Raw genomic sequence first — 12,621 nt, forward strand, 5'->3', positions numbered from 1 at the left:
TATACTTCAAATAAGACCTGACATCCAACACCAAGCGCATAATACAGCACAGACAGATAGAGGTGCAAGCGGGAGACCTCACTCCCTGGGAATCACCCTGCTCCAGATTTGTGCAGAGCATGCTGGGAGAGAGAAGTGTTTTGGTAATTCTGGGGTGTGAGTGTCTCGCTCGCTTCATCTCATGCTCCTCAGCCTCTCGCTGTGTGAGAACGAGCTACGTGCTGCTGGCGCAGTAAATATCTGAGCAACGTCTCGCTGTTGGAACCCTGACTTTGCCTTTCGGGTCTGTGGACTGTGTAGGTCTGAGGACTGCACAGTTCTACAGACTGCGTAGGAGTGGGAGTGGGAGTGCATGGCTCTGAAGATCAAGCTGGTCGCTGCGTCTCTAGATAGGGTGATTCAGGGTGCTAGCACACATATTCCACAAGTCCTTTCCTGTTGTAGTCAATGGTCTTCCACACCACCGCACTCTACATCCTCACAAAGATTGGCTTGATGTTTGACCTGTTGTTGTGCTTGAGTGGAAATTCAGGGCATGAGGGCAACCCCTCGAACAAGCTGTGCAATTCTGGCGTCTGTGTGTAGAACCGCTGCCACTATAAGTGGACTTTGGTCTAGGATCCACATCAGCCAAAGTCTTAACTGTTGGAAGAAGGGCCCCTCATTCTGTCCGCTGAGTCCGGGAGACCATTCAGGTGTCACAGTTTAGTGTGAAATGCTCTCCATCCACCATCAGTCAGTTTAAATCACCCTCATTATCATGACAAGAGAGCGCTAGTGTTGCCACTTTGAATCCCATTGTCTGTTTATTTGGTTCAATAGACTTCAGTCCTTTGTGGTTTTGTCCGTGTTATGACTAGTGCTTTCATTGCAGCTTTAAAAGAAAAGGGGGGGGACCACAACCAACCGTCATTCACCGCTCGCTGTGAACAGGGACTTTCTCCTTCATTTCCTTGCCATCAGTGTTAAAAGAGCTCTCTTTTTCTAAATTCAGTCGGTCTCTTTTATAAATCAGGTGCAAAGCGTTAGATGTTTATAATTGATGTGTTTGTTCCACGGTTAATTGAGATCAAACTCTCTCACGCCGCACTCCCCGTTCCCAGTAATCTCCTCGGGCCTTGCGGACTGTAATGTGAGAATAAAAACAAGAGAGGAGAGAAAACTCATTATGGCGCGGACGGCAAGACCAGAGGAGAGGACGGAACAGACAGCCTTTAAACACACTCTTCGGAAATGGCTGTAGCAGCTCGGGGCTGCGTGACTCATAACAGCCCGGAGATTTTTTGTAATCGCACAGGACTCGGGGAGTAATCCCACAAGAGAAGAACCGGGGGATGCTTGTCTCTCTCTGCGTGTTCTTTCACTGAGTGCCGTAATTAAAGCTGCTCTGTGCGGAAAAGAGCGGACTCACTCCTGCCAGGCTGAGCGCAGTCCCGTGAGGAGAGATGTGGGTTGAGGTGCCAGCCAGCTCTGGAGGGGGGTGGCGGAGGGAAGGGGGGCTGGGGGTGCTGGGGTAATTTGGCGGTGGCAGGTGTGTTTGGTCTTGGTTCTAATCCCCTCTGAAGTGACAGGAAAGAATTTGTGAAAATGCATGGGGTCTGGCCGAGGTCGAAGGTCACCCTGGCTGGAATCAGACAGGCTGATCCTGAGTCAGCTGCCACCCACTGCTCCGTTGACCTCACAGACTTTCCTGGGTTTCCTGTTTTAACATTTTGGCCTCTCTCCCTCTCTCTCTCTCTCTCAGGTATGACTTCATCGAGATCCGGGATGGGAAGTCTGCTAACGCTGACCTGTTGGGGAAGCACTGCAGCAACATTGCCCCGCCCGCCATTATCTCCTCCGGCCCAGTGCTCTACATCAAGTTCGCCTCCGACTACGCCCACCAGGGGGCAGGATTCTCGCTGCGCTACGAGATCTTTAAGACAGGTAAGTGTGTCCGTCTCTACAGCCGAATTGGGGGAAACATCGTCCGCTCCTCCCTAAGCAAATCTAGCTGTTCACTAAACATCACAGACTGACACGCAAAAGGGTGTAATCTGAAGTTGAGGTGAATGTGTCTTTAATACAGCAGCATCATCTTTTTGGTGTTTAGCTGCTAAAGGTTGCAAAAATATTGACTAATAGCATCATAAACCTTCAGGAGAAAGTCACAGAGCCTCTTCAAAAGTTTCTCTCACCTCCCTCACAGGAAATTAGGCAGCGTACTCTTCCTTTTCCTATTTTCATATGTCTGTTAGCAGTCTGGGAGTTTATGTGTCAACTCCTTCCCTCCTCTGAGCTGTTGATTGGCTGTTAAAAAGGAGGGAATGAGTCTCATTCGTCAGGAGCACGGTGCTGAGGGGAGTGGGCCTCACTGGTTTGCCGGGAACCAAAGTGTTTGTTGATGGCGCCTCCGCCTATCTTTCTGACTGATCTTGTGATGCAGGAAATGTGTGAGGAGGGGTGACCCTGGGTGACCCTGGCTCACAGATGCAGGACACCCTGTGATCTCGCTCCCCTTCATGGGGCTGTTGGACTCATTCTAAAACCAATTAACATCAAGGGAGAGGGTGAAGAAAATAAACAGCTTTCTGGGGGGAAAAAAAAAATCTGTTTTCATCCCTCAGAAAGCATTCCTGGAATGCCTCTTTAATTGGGTTCTGATCTCTTGTCCCTGGGGACGTGTGTGTGTGTGTGTGTGTGTGTGTGTGTGTGTGTGTGTGTGTGTGTGTGTGTGTGTGTGTGTGTGTGTGTGTCTGTGGGTAGGGTGGGAGTAGAGGTGGTGTAGAGACACATTTGTGGTGGTCTGTGCTCAGCTCTGGGGTGAGTGTGGCTGGTTTAGGAGAACGCTATGCGTATCGTGGGTTGTGCCCGACACAGTCATGAGCAGTGTCACCTCACAGCTCAGGGGACAGAGAGAGATCTTTTGAGGGACGTCTTACAAACGCAGCCATGTTCCCACCGAACTACCGTAATTGCGGGTCAGCTGTACCTGAGGCGTTTCTGTTGACCCCTCTCACCTGTAGCTCAACTACACCTCAACTACACCTGAGGTGAGGAGGAACCATTTCCACCTCCTCACCAGGCTGTAGCCAAATCCAGAGCGAATCAGGAGTCCAAACAGTTTTAGCTTACTTGTTGCTTGGTAGCATGGTGTTGTTTGCATATCATTGATAGCTCACACTAGAAAATAAACACCATTATAACACCTAGGCTGTGCACTGGATGCGCATATTTGCATCTTAATTCACTGCAGGTTTTTTGTAGCATCTCCAGAACAGTGATAACAATAGCACAATCTAAAAACAGGATGCCTTGTAAGCAAGGGAACAGATTTAATGACGCAATCTTGCTAGTTCCTTCACAGACCGTTGCGATACAGGGAGGTGTAGATGTTATCAGGACCTTTGCTGGTACGCCGCACTTCAGGTATAGGTGACAGTTGCTCAGTTTAAATGCAGCCAGCCACATGTGTTCACATTAGAATGGCATATATGTAATGAGGGCAGCACAAAAAAAAAAAACAGGGCCTCTCCTGCATTCCAGGGAGGAAGAGATGTCGCAATTGCCCCCTTCTCCCGGCAACTGTCTGCAGGTGTGGACGGTGTCCGCCAGTTCCGCCGTTAAACTCTTTATGAACTCCAATTCAGACGACAATAGAATATTGCATCCTTGCAAATTCATTAAAAAAAAAAAACGCACCACCAGCAATACTGATGAGGCTGGTAGGCTCGTGAGTGCGGTTGCCATGGTATTAACAAGATCTGGCTGCGCTTTAGGGGTGCGGGCGAAGCCGCGTGGGCGTATGTGTGCATACGTGTGTGTGTTGGTGAGAGGGGGAAACAAAGAGCTCTTTTCGGGATGCGTGTGCGCCGTCCCGCTCTGCGCGCGCCCGGGAGAGGGGACTCCTCCTCGCCCCCCGCCTCCCATGACCTCTCCCGAATGCGGTTGTTTGTTTTAGCGTGTCTGGCCCTCGCCAAATATTTCCGAAAAGCAATGTTTACGAGCGGAGCGGCGGCTGCCAGCGAGCAGCACTCCAGTGAGAGGGTTGTTTGTTTATCGTGGTGCACGGGCCTCCAGAGCGGAGGGAGGGGCCCGGACTCCCCCCACCGCCGCGATACCGTCTTACACAAATACACAGCCCCAGAGGTGTGTCCGCCGTTCGGCTCAACAACAGCTGGAAGGCTCAATCAAGGCCATGCCCTCCGCTCTGACAGGAACTCAATATGTATTTATTTATATATTCCTTGTTTTTTTTTAAAACACATTATATAGTTGACTGTGTTTGGCCAGCGATGCCCATGAATTTACTCCTGGTGTCAATGATGTAGAGTGACACATCCTCCTGTCCCCTTCCCGCCCCCTGTCTCCTTCCTGGGAGATTTACGACTTTAAAAGAGCACAGACCCCTCCTCCTCCTCTTGGTGGCTCCTTTCAGGGAACCTGGAAGATGATAATTAAGAGAATTAAGAGGTTTGCCCCTCTGACCTTTCTCCCTCCCAGATCTCCTCCCTGAGCCGCGCCTCTTCCCCGGGCCCCTGACCCATCCTGTTTTGGAGTGAAAGGACCTCACTCCCCCGCTATTGTCCTGACCCCCCACCCCTCCTAGCCGTTTAGTCACGCCAGGGTTTAACCCCCCCGATCAGCCCCGCCAGTCATGTGCCTCTGATGCTGTTGCCACGGTTACTGCAGGAAGACTTCCCATTCCCCCCCCAACCCCGCCACTCATGTCTGGCAGCCCAGGACAGGAAGAGCCAATTAGGACTCTCCCTCAAAGTGCCCCCCAGCTATTGTTGTTGCCTCCACCTGTGGCTGCGTGGTCTGGAAGCCATCCCGTCCTCCAGTGGCTTTACAGTCTCTTTCCCTTGTACTGCGCCCCCCCCCCCCCCGGGTTCCGGGCCTGCCCTGGCCCTCCCACCAATAAAACGGCCATTGCTGCTGCCGGGTGCCTGAGCCACTCCAATGACACAGGCATTAGACTCTGAGGGCAACACACCCATCCTAAACTTTCACACGTCTGTGTATGCACACTTCCCAGCCTCTCTGTCAAACAGTGCGGTTGGAGGACACAGCGGCTTTAATGACCCTGTAGAATGGCTAAAGGTGTGCCTCTGTACTCCTCCCTTTTCCCCCGGTGTTACACGCTTTTAAACACCGGCAATTAATAAGTAGCGAAAAGGCGTAATGGCTTGGAAGTGCAGCGGAAAGTGTGCAAGTGTGGCGGTAATGGCGCAGACGGAGTGGGAGACGGCGAGAGAGAGAGACCCCCCTCACGCGCCACGCGCCTCGCTCCAGTGAACACGCCGCCACAAGGCCTCCCCTTCTACCCAGCAACGCGCTGCCCCGGCCTCGTTAGCTCGCCAAATCACGGCTCGCCGCGAATCGGGCGCACCAAACACGAGGCTCCGGGGGCGGGGCCACGCGCTGCAGGGGGGCGGAGCAGGGGGAGAGGGGGGCGTCTGCTGTTTTTGGTATGTTCATAAACATGAAATAATTAGGGAGGAACAAAAAGGATGAATGCAGCAGAATCGGTCATGCATGCGCACATGTGTACGCATACACACGCATGCACATGGTCTCACGTAAACACGCAGACACGCACACACACACACATTCTCTCACACATGTGCAGACACTCACATACAGTCTCACGCACACAGTTTCATTCACATAAACATGCAAATACAGTCTCTCTCTCACACACACACACACACACACACACACGCGCACACGTACACGCACACGCACACGCACACACACATACACATACACATACACATACACATACACATACACATACACACACACACACACACACACACGTGCACACACGCAAACACATACAGTCTCACGCACACAGTTTCATTCACATAAACATGCAAATACAGTTTCTCTCACACACACACACACACACACACACACACGTGCGCACACGCAAACACATACAGTCTCAAACACACAGTTTCAGTCACACACTCACACACACATGCACAGAGCGGTAGGAATGTGTGTGTGAATGAGGGTGGGAGCGTGTGAAGCAGGCGTTGGAGTCGGGCTAATGCGCGCAGGGCCTGGCGGAGCCCCCCTTGTGCGCGGTATTCCAGTCTGCTGCACAGTGACCCAGTCAGAGCAGAATGTGTCTGCGCCGGGCGGGGCCGTCTCACGCACCCACCCGCCCCTCAGCACCGCCGTTCGCACGCTGGTCGCCGCCACGCGGACGGGTCCGACAGGAGCGGTGTGTTATTTATATCAGCCTGTGGGTGCGGGGGGGAGAGAAAGAGGGAGGGAGAGGGGCCGACCGGTGAGGTCCTGCAGAGCCATCTCTCTGAGCGTCCCCTTCTGAGTGTGGCTCTCTAATGAAGATGTGACCTGTCACTGGGGCAGAAGGTAGCGCAGAGAGGGGGAAACATGTTCCCTCTCGCCTCTGTACTGATCCCTGAGCAGCGGAGGAGACAGGGGTTGAGTGGGGGCGGGGGGACGTCCACGGGCTTGACCCTGAGGCCTCTTGAGTGCAGTCGGGGGGTGGTGGGGCAGGCCCGAGTCGCGCCTCTCAGCTCCTGTGTGGTGCGAGTCCCGGCGGCAGGCCCTGGCTCTCCGCCACAGCCCGCAGAGGGCCGGGGTCGGAGGCCTCTCGTTAAAGCCGCAGATGGAGGGTCACGCTGTCGCCGGCCAAACCGGTCACAAGACGGCTTCTCCTTTTACACAGCCCTGGGGAATTGTGGGAACGGCTCCCTGTTTACAGAGCAGCGCTGTGGCGCTAGGGCTGTTCCTCAGAGCGGCGGGGGGAGGACTTCCTGTGTCTGGGTGGGTCAGGTGCCCGCGTGCAGACGGGGCCAGGGCAGCAGCTGGGGAGGAGGAGTACAAATCGTTGGGGTATTAAGGTTGTTTAAGAGATAAGAGCTGCATATTACTGACTGGGTCCTCTTTGATCCCCTGATATTCTGCCCTCACCCCGAGCCCCCCTCTCCTCACAGCTTATTCCAGACCTTGTCAACAGCCCTGTCTCTCTGGAAATTAAGCTGTTTCTTACCTGATAAACACTGGTGTCTTTCCAAAATATGGTGGGCGAGTGCTCTAGTGTTTGTGTGTGGGCTTGTTTGCAAATTGGGGGGGGTATTTTGTGTGTGTGTGTGTGTGTGTGTGCGGGGGGGGTGCATATGTGTGTGTGTGTCTCTGTATGTGTGTGTGTGTGTGGGTGGGTGGGCATATGCATGCGTGTGCGTGAGGGCAGTGTCTCACCCACGCAGTGCAGTATGGTTTATGGAGGACCCTCTGGCACTACTCTGAGCACAGGAGAACAGCACCACACAACGCTCCATTAGTTATACATTTATGCGTTATACAGAATCCGTGCCTTTGTATTCATTCACAGGTGCGGCGCATCACCATCAAGGGATGGCAGCGAATGTACATGTATGAGCTGAGAGCGAGCACCTGAATGTGCATGCATCTACATATCTGATGAGCTGAGGGGCAGAAGCTGAACCAACTGCGTGTTTGTTAGTTAGCATTTTCCCTGTTGTTCAGGATTATCAGTTACTCAGTGGGTTTAATGTATTCCATCCTAACTTGTTTTTCTGAGGGAAAGAACACTCTTGCAGCATGAACATGGGTGAAAAATTGGCCGAAAGAGCCGAAACGCGGGATGAGACAGTGGATGTGCCTCGGCCGTTTTCCCGCCCCTTGCACCCGGGGCCGCCACACTGCAGAGGCGGCCCTGTGACGGCTTTATCGCTCTCTGAGGCCGCAGCGACATGTACCCTGTCAGCAGCAGACTGTGATTTGATTTCTCTCCCGGGCTATCGATTGGTCTGGGCGGGGAGGGGTGAGAATCGTGATTGGGCGGGGGGGGGAGGGGGGGGGTGGCGGCCCCTGGGGGGGACGGGGGGGTGGCGGCCCCTGGGGGGGGGGGGGGGGCGCTGCAGCTTCTGCAAGAAGACGCATCCTCCGTGTAGTAGTGTCAGAGCACACAGCACGAACACAACCTTCTCTGACCCTCTGATTACTTCAAATAAAAGTCCCTCACTCTTAATTATAATCTCGGTACATCAGACAAGACAAGTTATTTTCGTAACTGCTGGAGTGCAATAGGTGTGAAGCGTTTAGGCACATCCCCGCTCTTTTCTGCAGTCAGTTAATTTAAAGCTTTTACTGTGAACCCAGCGGACTGTGTTTTTAGCTCGAACCTCAAAGTTACTTTAATGCCAGAATCTGTTCTGCAGAAACTCCTTCTCTCACAGTCTGCACTTACGTACTTCTGCGGAGTGTCAGCGCGTGAAGCATATTAAGCATTTCATCTAATCCAGTGATTTGAACATAAATGAAATGGATAGAGCTCTGTCTGCATGTCCCTCCCGGTCCTCTGTGAGCGTGCTCAGTAGAGGGCAGGACTCTGAGGGGAATGAGTGGAGACGGAGCCGCTGTAAACCAAGTGAAGAATGCGATATAAAACAGGCATCTCTATAAAGCGCGCAGCTGGCCGTGCACACCTCAGTCCTTCCCCTGTGAAATATTCCATATGTCAACACAGGAAGGGAACTTTTTAACCTTGCTTTTGCAAATGGAAGCGAATCCCAAGTTTAGAAGTTTAAAAATGACAATTTCTCTCATTTAAAAAACGGTTTCTTTACACAAAAGAGAAAGGAGAAATTCTTCTTTCCACAAAGGGTAATAATAACATTACTGGATTAATGTCTTCTTGATGTTTTGGAATCCTCAGTGGGCATATGTTATAATCTGTCCAATCACGAATTTCTGTGAAATGCCGTCAGTGTGGGAGTGACAGTCTGATTACGGCCTGGGTCTGTCCGGCTCCTCCCAGCCCGAGGTGCGGGGTGCTCTGCTCTGTCTGTGAGACCTGTTGCCCTGTGTGCTGGTCCCATTAGTCTGACAGTGTAGAGCATTAGCCCTCTGCTCCCTGGTTCTCTGCTACCTGCTCAGATCGATGGGCCTGTTCTGGGAGAATTCCCCCAGGCGGCCGGGCCCGGGAAAGCAGCAGCATGGCAGATCCAAGACCTAATCTCAGGCCTTCAGCCTCATGTGTTCTGCTGGTTTATTTTTTTATCACCATCGTTATTGGAATTGTTTGGGGTTCGACTCCCCGTTTTGTCGTAGTGTGGTTTGTGTTTTTGCCACCCTCCTCATGCCCCTCTTCCCCCATGTGTTCCTCTGTAGGTTCGGACTTCTGCTCCCGGAACTTCACCAGCCTGTCCGGTGTGATCGAGTCGCCCGGGTTCCCGGACAAGTATCCCCACAACCTGGAGTGCACCTTCATCATCATTGTGCCGCCCCGCATGGATGTCACGCTCACCTTCCTGACCTTTGACCTGGAGAATGACCCCCTGCAGGTGGGAGAGGGGGACTGCAAGTACGACTGGCTGGAGGTGTGGGACGGCCTGCCACAGGGTGAGTGTTTTTAAGGTGCCTGCTCGTGCACATTGGGGTTTTCAAGCTGATATATGAACTATCAGAATAGCGGGTCCCGTAAAGCAGACCCACGTACATCACTTACACAGACACCCAGCTTTGATACCGACCTCTTGCTAGCCTCTAAAGTCCGGTCTCACGCTGACTTCACATCTACTTTTACTGGCCTCCCACCAGCCTCATATCAACCTCATGCTGACCTCAAATAAGGCCTCAGAGTCCGTCCTCATAAAAGCCTCACACCATTATCTCCAGGCCTGAATCTAGCCTCATATTGGCCTTATACCAGCCTCATACTGGCCTCAGACCAGCCTCATATCAACCGCATACTGACCTCATACATGGCCTCAAAGTTTATCCCCATAACGGCCTCCACAACCTCGAGCCCTGGCGCGGCTGTGCTGCCGTTCGGCTCAGTTTGGTTAGAGCTATTTATGTGCGTCGCGTTGGAAGATGAAAGAACAGCCGAGGGGCATGCTCCCTTATCTCCAGAGTCGGGCCAAAAAGCGCCATCACCCATATTATTCCAGCGAAGAGGGGGGCTGAGGGGGGGGGAATAGCAGCCGCGCTAACCTTTATCAGCGGGGTAAAAATAGGCCGTGAATAGACCCGCAATGGGATTTAATCCTTGTCTGGAAGAGAGAGCAATGAAGCCCTCTCTTTCCCATCTGTTTTAATAACGCTTCAGCCTTGAGCGTGCTCCCCCCCCACCACACTCCCCTCATCCCCCCCAACCCCCAGCACAGGGGGCTGCGTTTCTCTGTAGTCAGCCCGCGTCCTTGTGCCAGTCTCCTGGACTTGGCAGGGAGCATGGGAAGTGCAGGCCGATCTCCTTTATGGAAGAATATATGGTGTCATGTTGAAGGATTAGGTTGCCTGCTGCTCGCTTCCTCAGTTGTTTTATTACCCTTGTTATTATCTGCACTTCCGCGGTACTTGCCTCGCCCCTCCATCTTCATCACAGGAAGTGGTTCCTTCCTCTCTTTTATTCCCCCCCCCCCCCGAGCGGGAAAGAGAGCAGGATCTCGCTGGGTCGGAGGGGTGTGGCTGCAAGGGGAAGGATGAGGCCCTCGGAGGTGTTGCGTAAAGCAGGGAGGTAGTGTGTGCTCAGACACGAGAAGTCACAGAACGGGAAGGTTCTGGAGTGTTCCGTGCCCCAGATATCTATCCACTCAATGCAGAATTATAGCAACTTGTTCAAGTGTCTTTTTCAGCTGTCCACCGGCCCCCAAAAGAAAAATAAAATTCTAAACCACGTCAATTCTCGGCAACCCTCTCCTCCACATCTGCGAGAGACTGGGGGCTGCAGAGGAATTTATTAGGTTGTGGAGGGGGGGGGGGGGTCTCTTGCTGTCCACACCCACAGGGTCTCAAATCAGCCCCATCTGTTGGCATGCAAAAGTCCTGGAATTAAAGAGAGGGAAAACAGGGCGGGAATGCAGAGAGAGTAAATCACTTTGCTCCATGAATCCAGAGAGCTCCAGGAAGGCGTAGCTAATCCAGCAGGCCGGGCGGAACTGAATGGGAAACACACCGGCTCTTATTAGAACCAAATCACTTATGCGGCATTAGGCAGAAAAATGCGGCCCTCCCCAGCGAGGGTGCCCCCCAGTGAGGCTTCACGCCTGAGCTGAAGCCTGCCTCAAAGCGAGGGCTTATCCTGCAGACAGACAGACTTGTAGAGTGCTTTGTGACTGCCGAGAATTCACCGGGAATATGGGCAGAATTCATACCTGCCATTGGCTATTTGTTGATGTGAGTGGGAGGGGGGGCTGTTTCCTCTGGAGCACGTTGTGATTGGCGAGGTGTTTGTGCATTCGGCAGTGGGGCCCCTGATTGGACGGTACTGCGGCACGAAGACCCCTCCGGAAATCCAGTCGTCCACGGGCCTCCTGTCTCTGTCCTTCCACACCGACACGGCTGTGGCCAAGGACGGCTTCTCCGCCCGCTACAACATGACACACAAGGAAGTCAGCGACAGTGAGTGCCCCCTCGTTCCTCCTCGATTCTATGCGTTTTGCGCTCTCTCTTGCGCCTGTCTCCGCTGACCCCGGGGGTCCCTTCCTCTCACAGCCTTCCACTGCAGCAGCGCGTTTGGTATGGAGTCCGGCAAGATCTCGGACGACCAGATCTCAGCGTCCTCCTCCTTCGAAGACGGCCGCTGGTCTCCCCGACAGGCGCGGCTCAACAACGAAGACAACGGCTGGACCCCCGCTGAGGACAGTAATAAAGAATACATACAGGTGAGTCTTTCACCCCTCAACCCCACCAACCCAAAACACCAAGGAGTACATATAGGAGAACCTCTCTGCTCTCAACCCCCCAAGCCAGCACAGCAAGTAGTACATACACGGAATCTATCCCCCTTCAGCCCCCGAAGCTCTCCATGCTATGCTAGAGGTGTGTACAGAAAGCATTCTTGTACTTGTGATTGTATCTGTACACAGTGCACACTATGTACATATACATACTTTTGGAAGAAAATACAAGACCTGGAGTGGGCAGGTGTGTAAATCACCTTTTTTCATGTGTTAGCCACCACGCAAACATTAGTAAGTTAGGATCAAAATGTGAGAACGTACGACATAAAAGAATTTTTTTGATCTCGTTCACATCAAATGCTTTGGAATAGGATCAGATGAAAAGAGCATTTTGTGATGCTCCACAAGCTACAAGCATCAAAGGAGGGCATAGCAGTGGCAAATGGTACATTGTCTTAATCAGATGGTTGCGTGCTTATCTGGTCCTCTGAATACGCAGCGCTGTCCTGACCGAATTAAAACGACCAGCAGGAATGTGTGGAATTCATTAGCGATTGTGCTCGATGCTAAATACACAATGCAAGAAGAGTGATCATTAAGTTGATTAAATTATGAGCAAATTAGCCCAGTCAGCTCGTTATACCTGAGGTGCAAAAATAAATGGACAGAATGGCTCCCATTTAGTGACACTTAAGAAGCCATTCTTCCCTGAGTAATGCAGTTAAATTATGATAATGAAAACTTTTCAATGCAAATACATAACTGCAACTGGGATAGCTTTAGCTGCTAACAACTGAAAACCTACTTATTTACAGAATAAAAGAATAAAAATATGTGTTTTGTTCCCCACAGCTCAGTTCCCAATGTATCTAGCTAGCCTGGTTAGCTTGCAATTGCTTCTGACTTAGCTTGTTGCTAAAGGCTGCACACTGCAGATTCTGTAGCTGATTCTGCT

The 12,621-nt window shown here is 52.2% G+C and overlaps 1 protein-coding gene across 2 annotated transcripts in view; it reads left to right on the forward strand.

Moving 5' to 3' along the window:
- Positions 1-12,621, forward strand: part of LOC118785487 (neuropilin-2-like) — a 67,788-nt gene that overhangs the window by 17,517 nt on the left and 37,650 nt on the right. For both annotated transcript variants that reach the window (XM_036540168.1, XM_036540169.1), the window contains exons 3-6: positions 1,745-1,926; positions 9,154-9,384; positions 11,230-11,385; positions 11,479-11,648. In XM_036540168.1, coding sequence (XP_036396061.1) covers positions 1,745-1,926; positions 9,154-9,384; positions 11,230-11,385; positions 11,479-11,648 — 739 coding nt within the window. The remainder of the gene's footprint in view (positions 1-1,744; positions 1,927-9,153; positions 9,385-11,229; positions 11,386-11,478; positions 11,649-12,621) is intronic.

Source organism: Megalops cyprinoides, chromosome 11 (genome assembly GCF_013368585.1).
Source record: "Megalops cyprinoides isolate fMegCyp1 chromosome 11, fMegCyp1.pri, whole genome shotgun sequence".
Lineage (NCBI taxonomy): Eukaryota > Metazoa > Chordata > Actinopteri > Elopiformes > Megalopidae > Megalops > Megalops cyprinoides.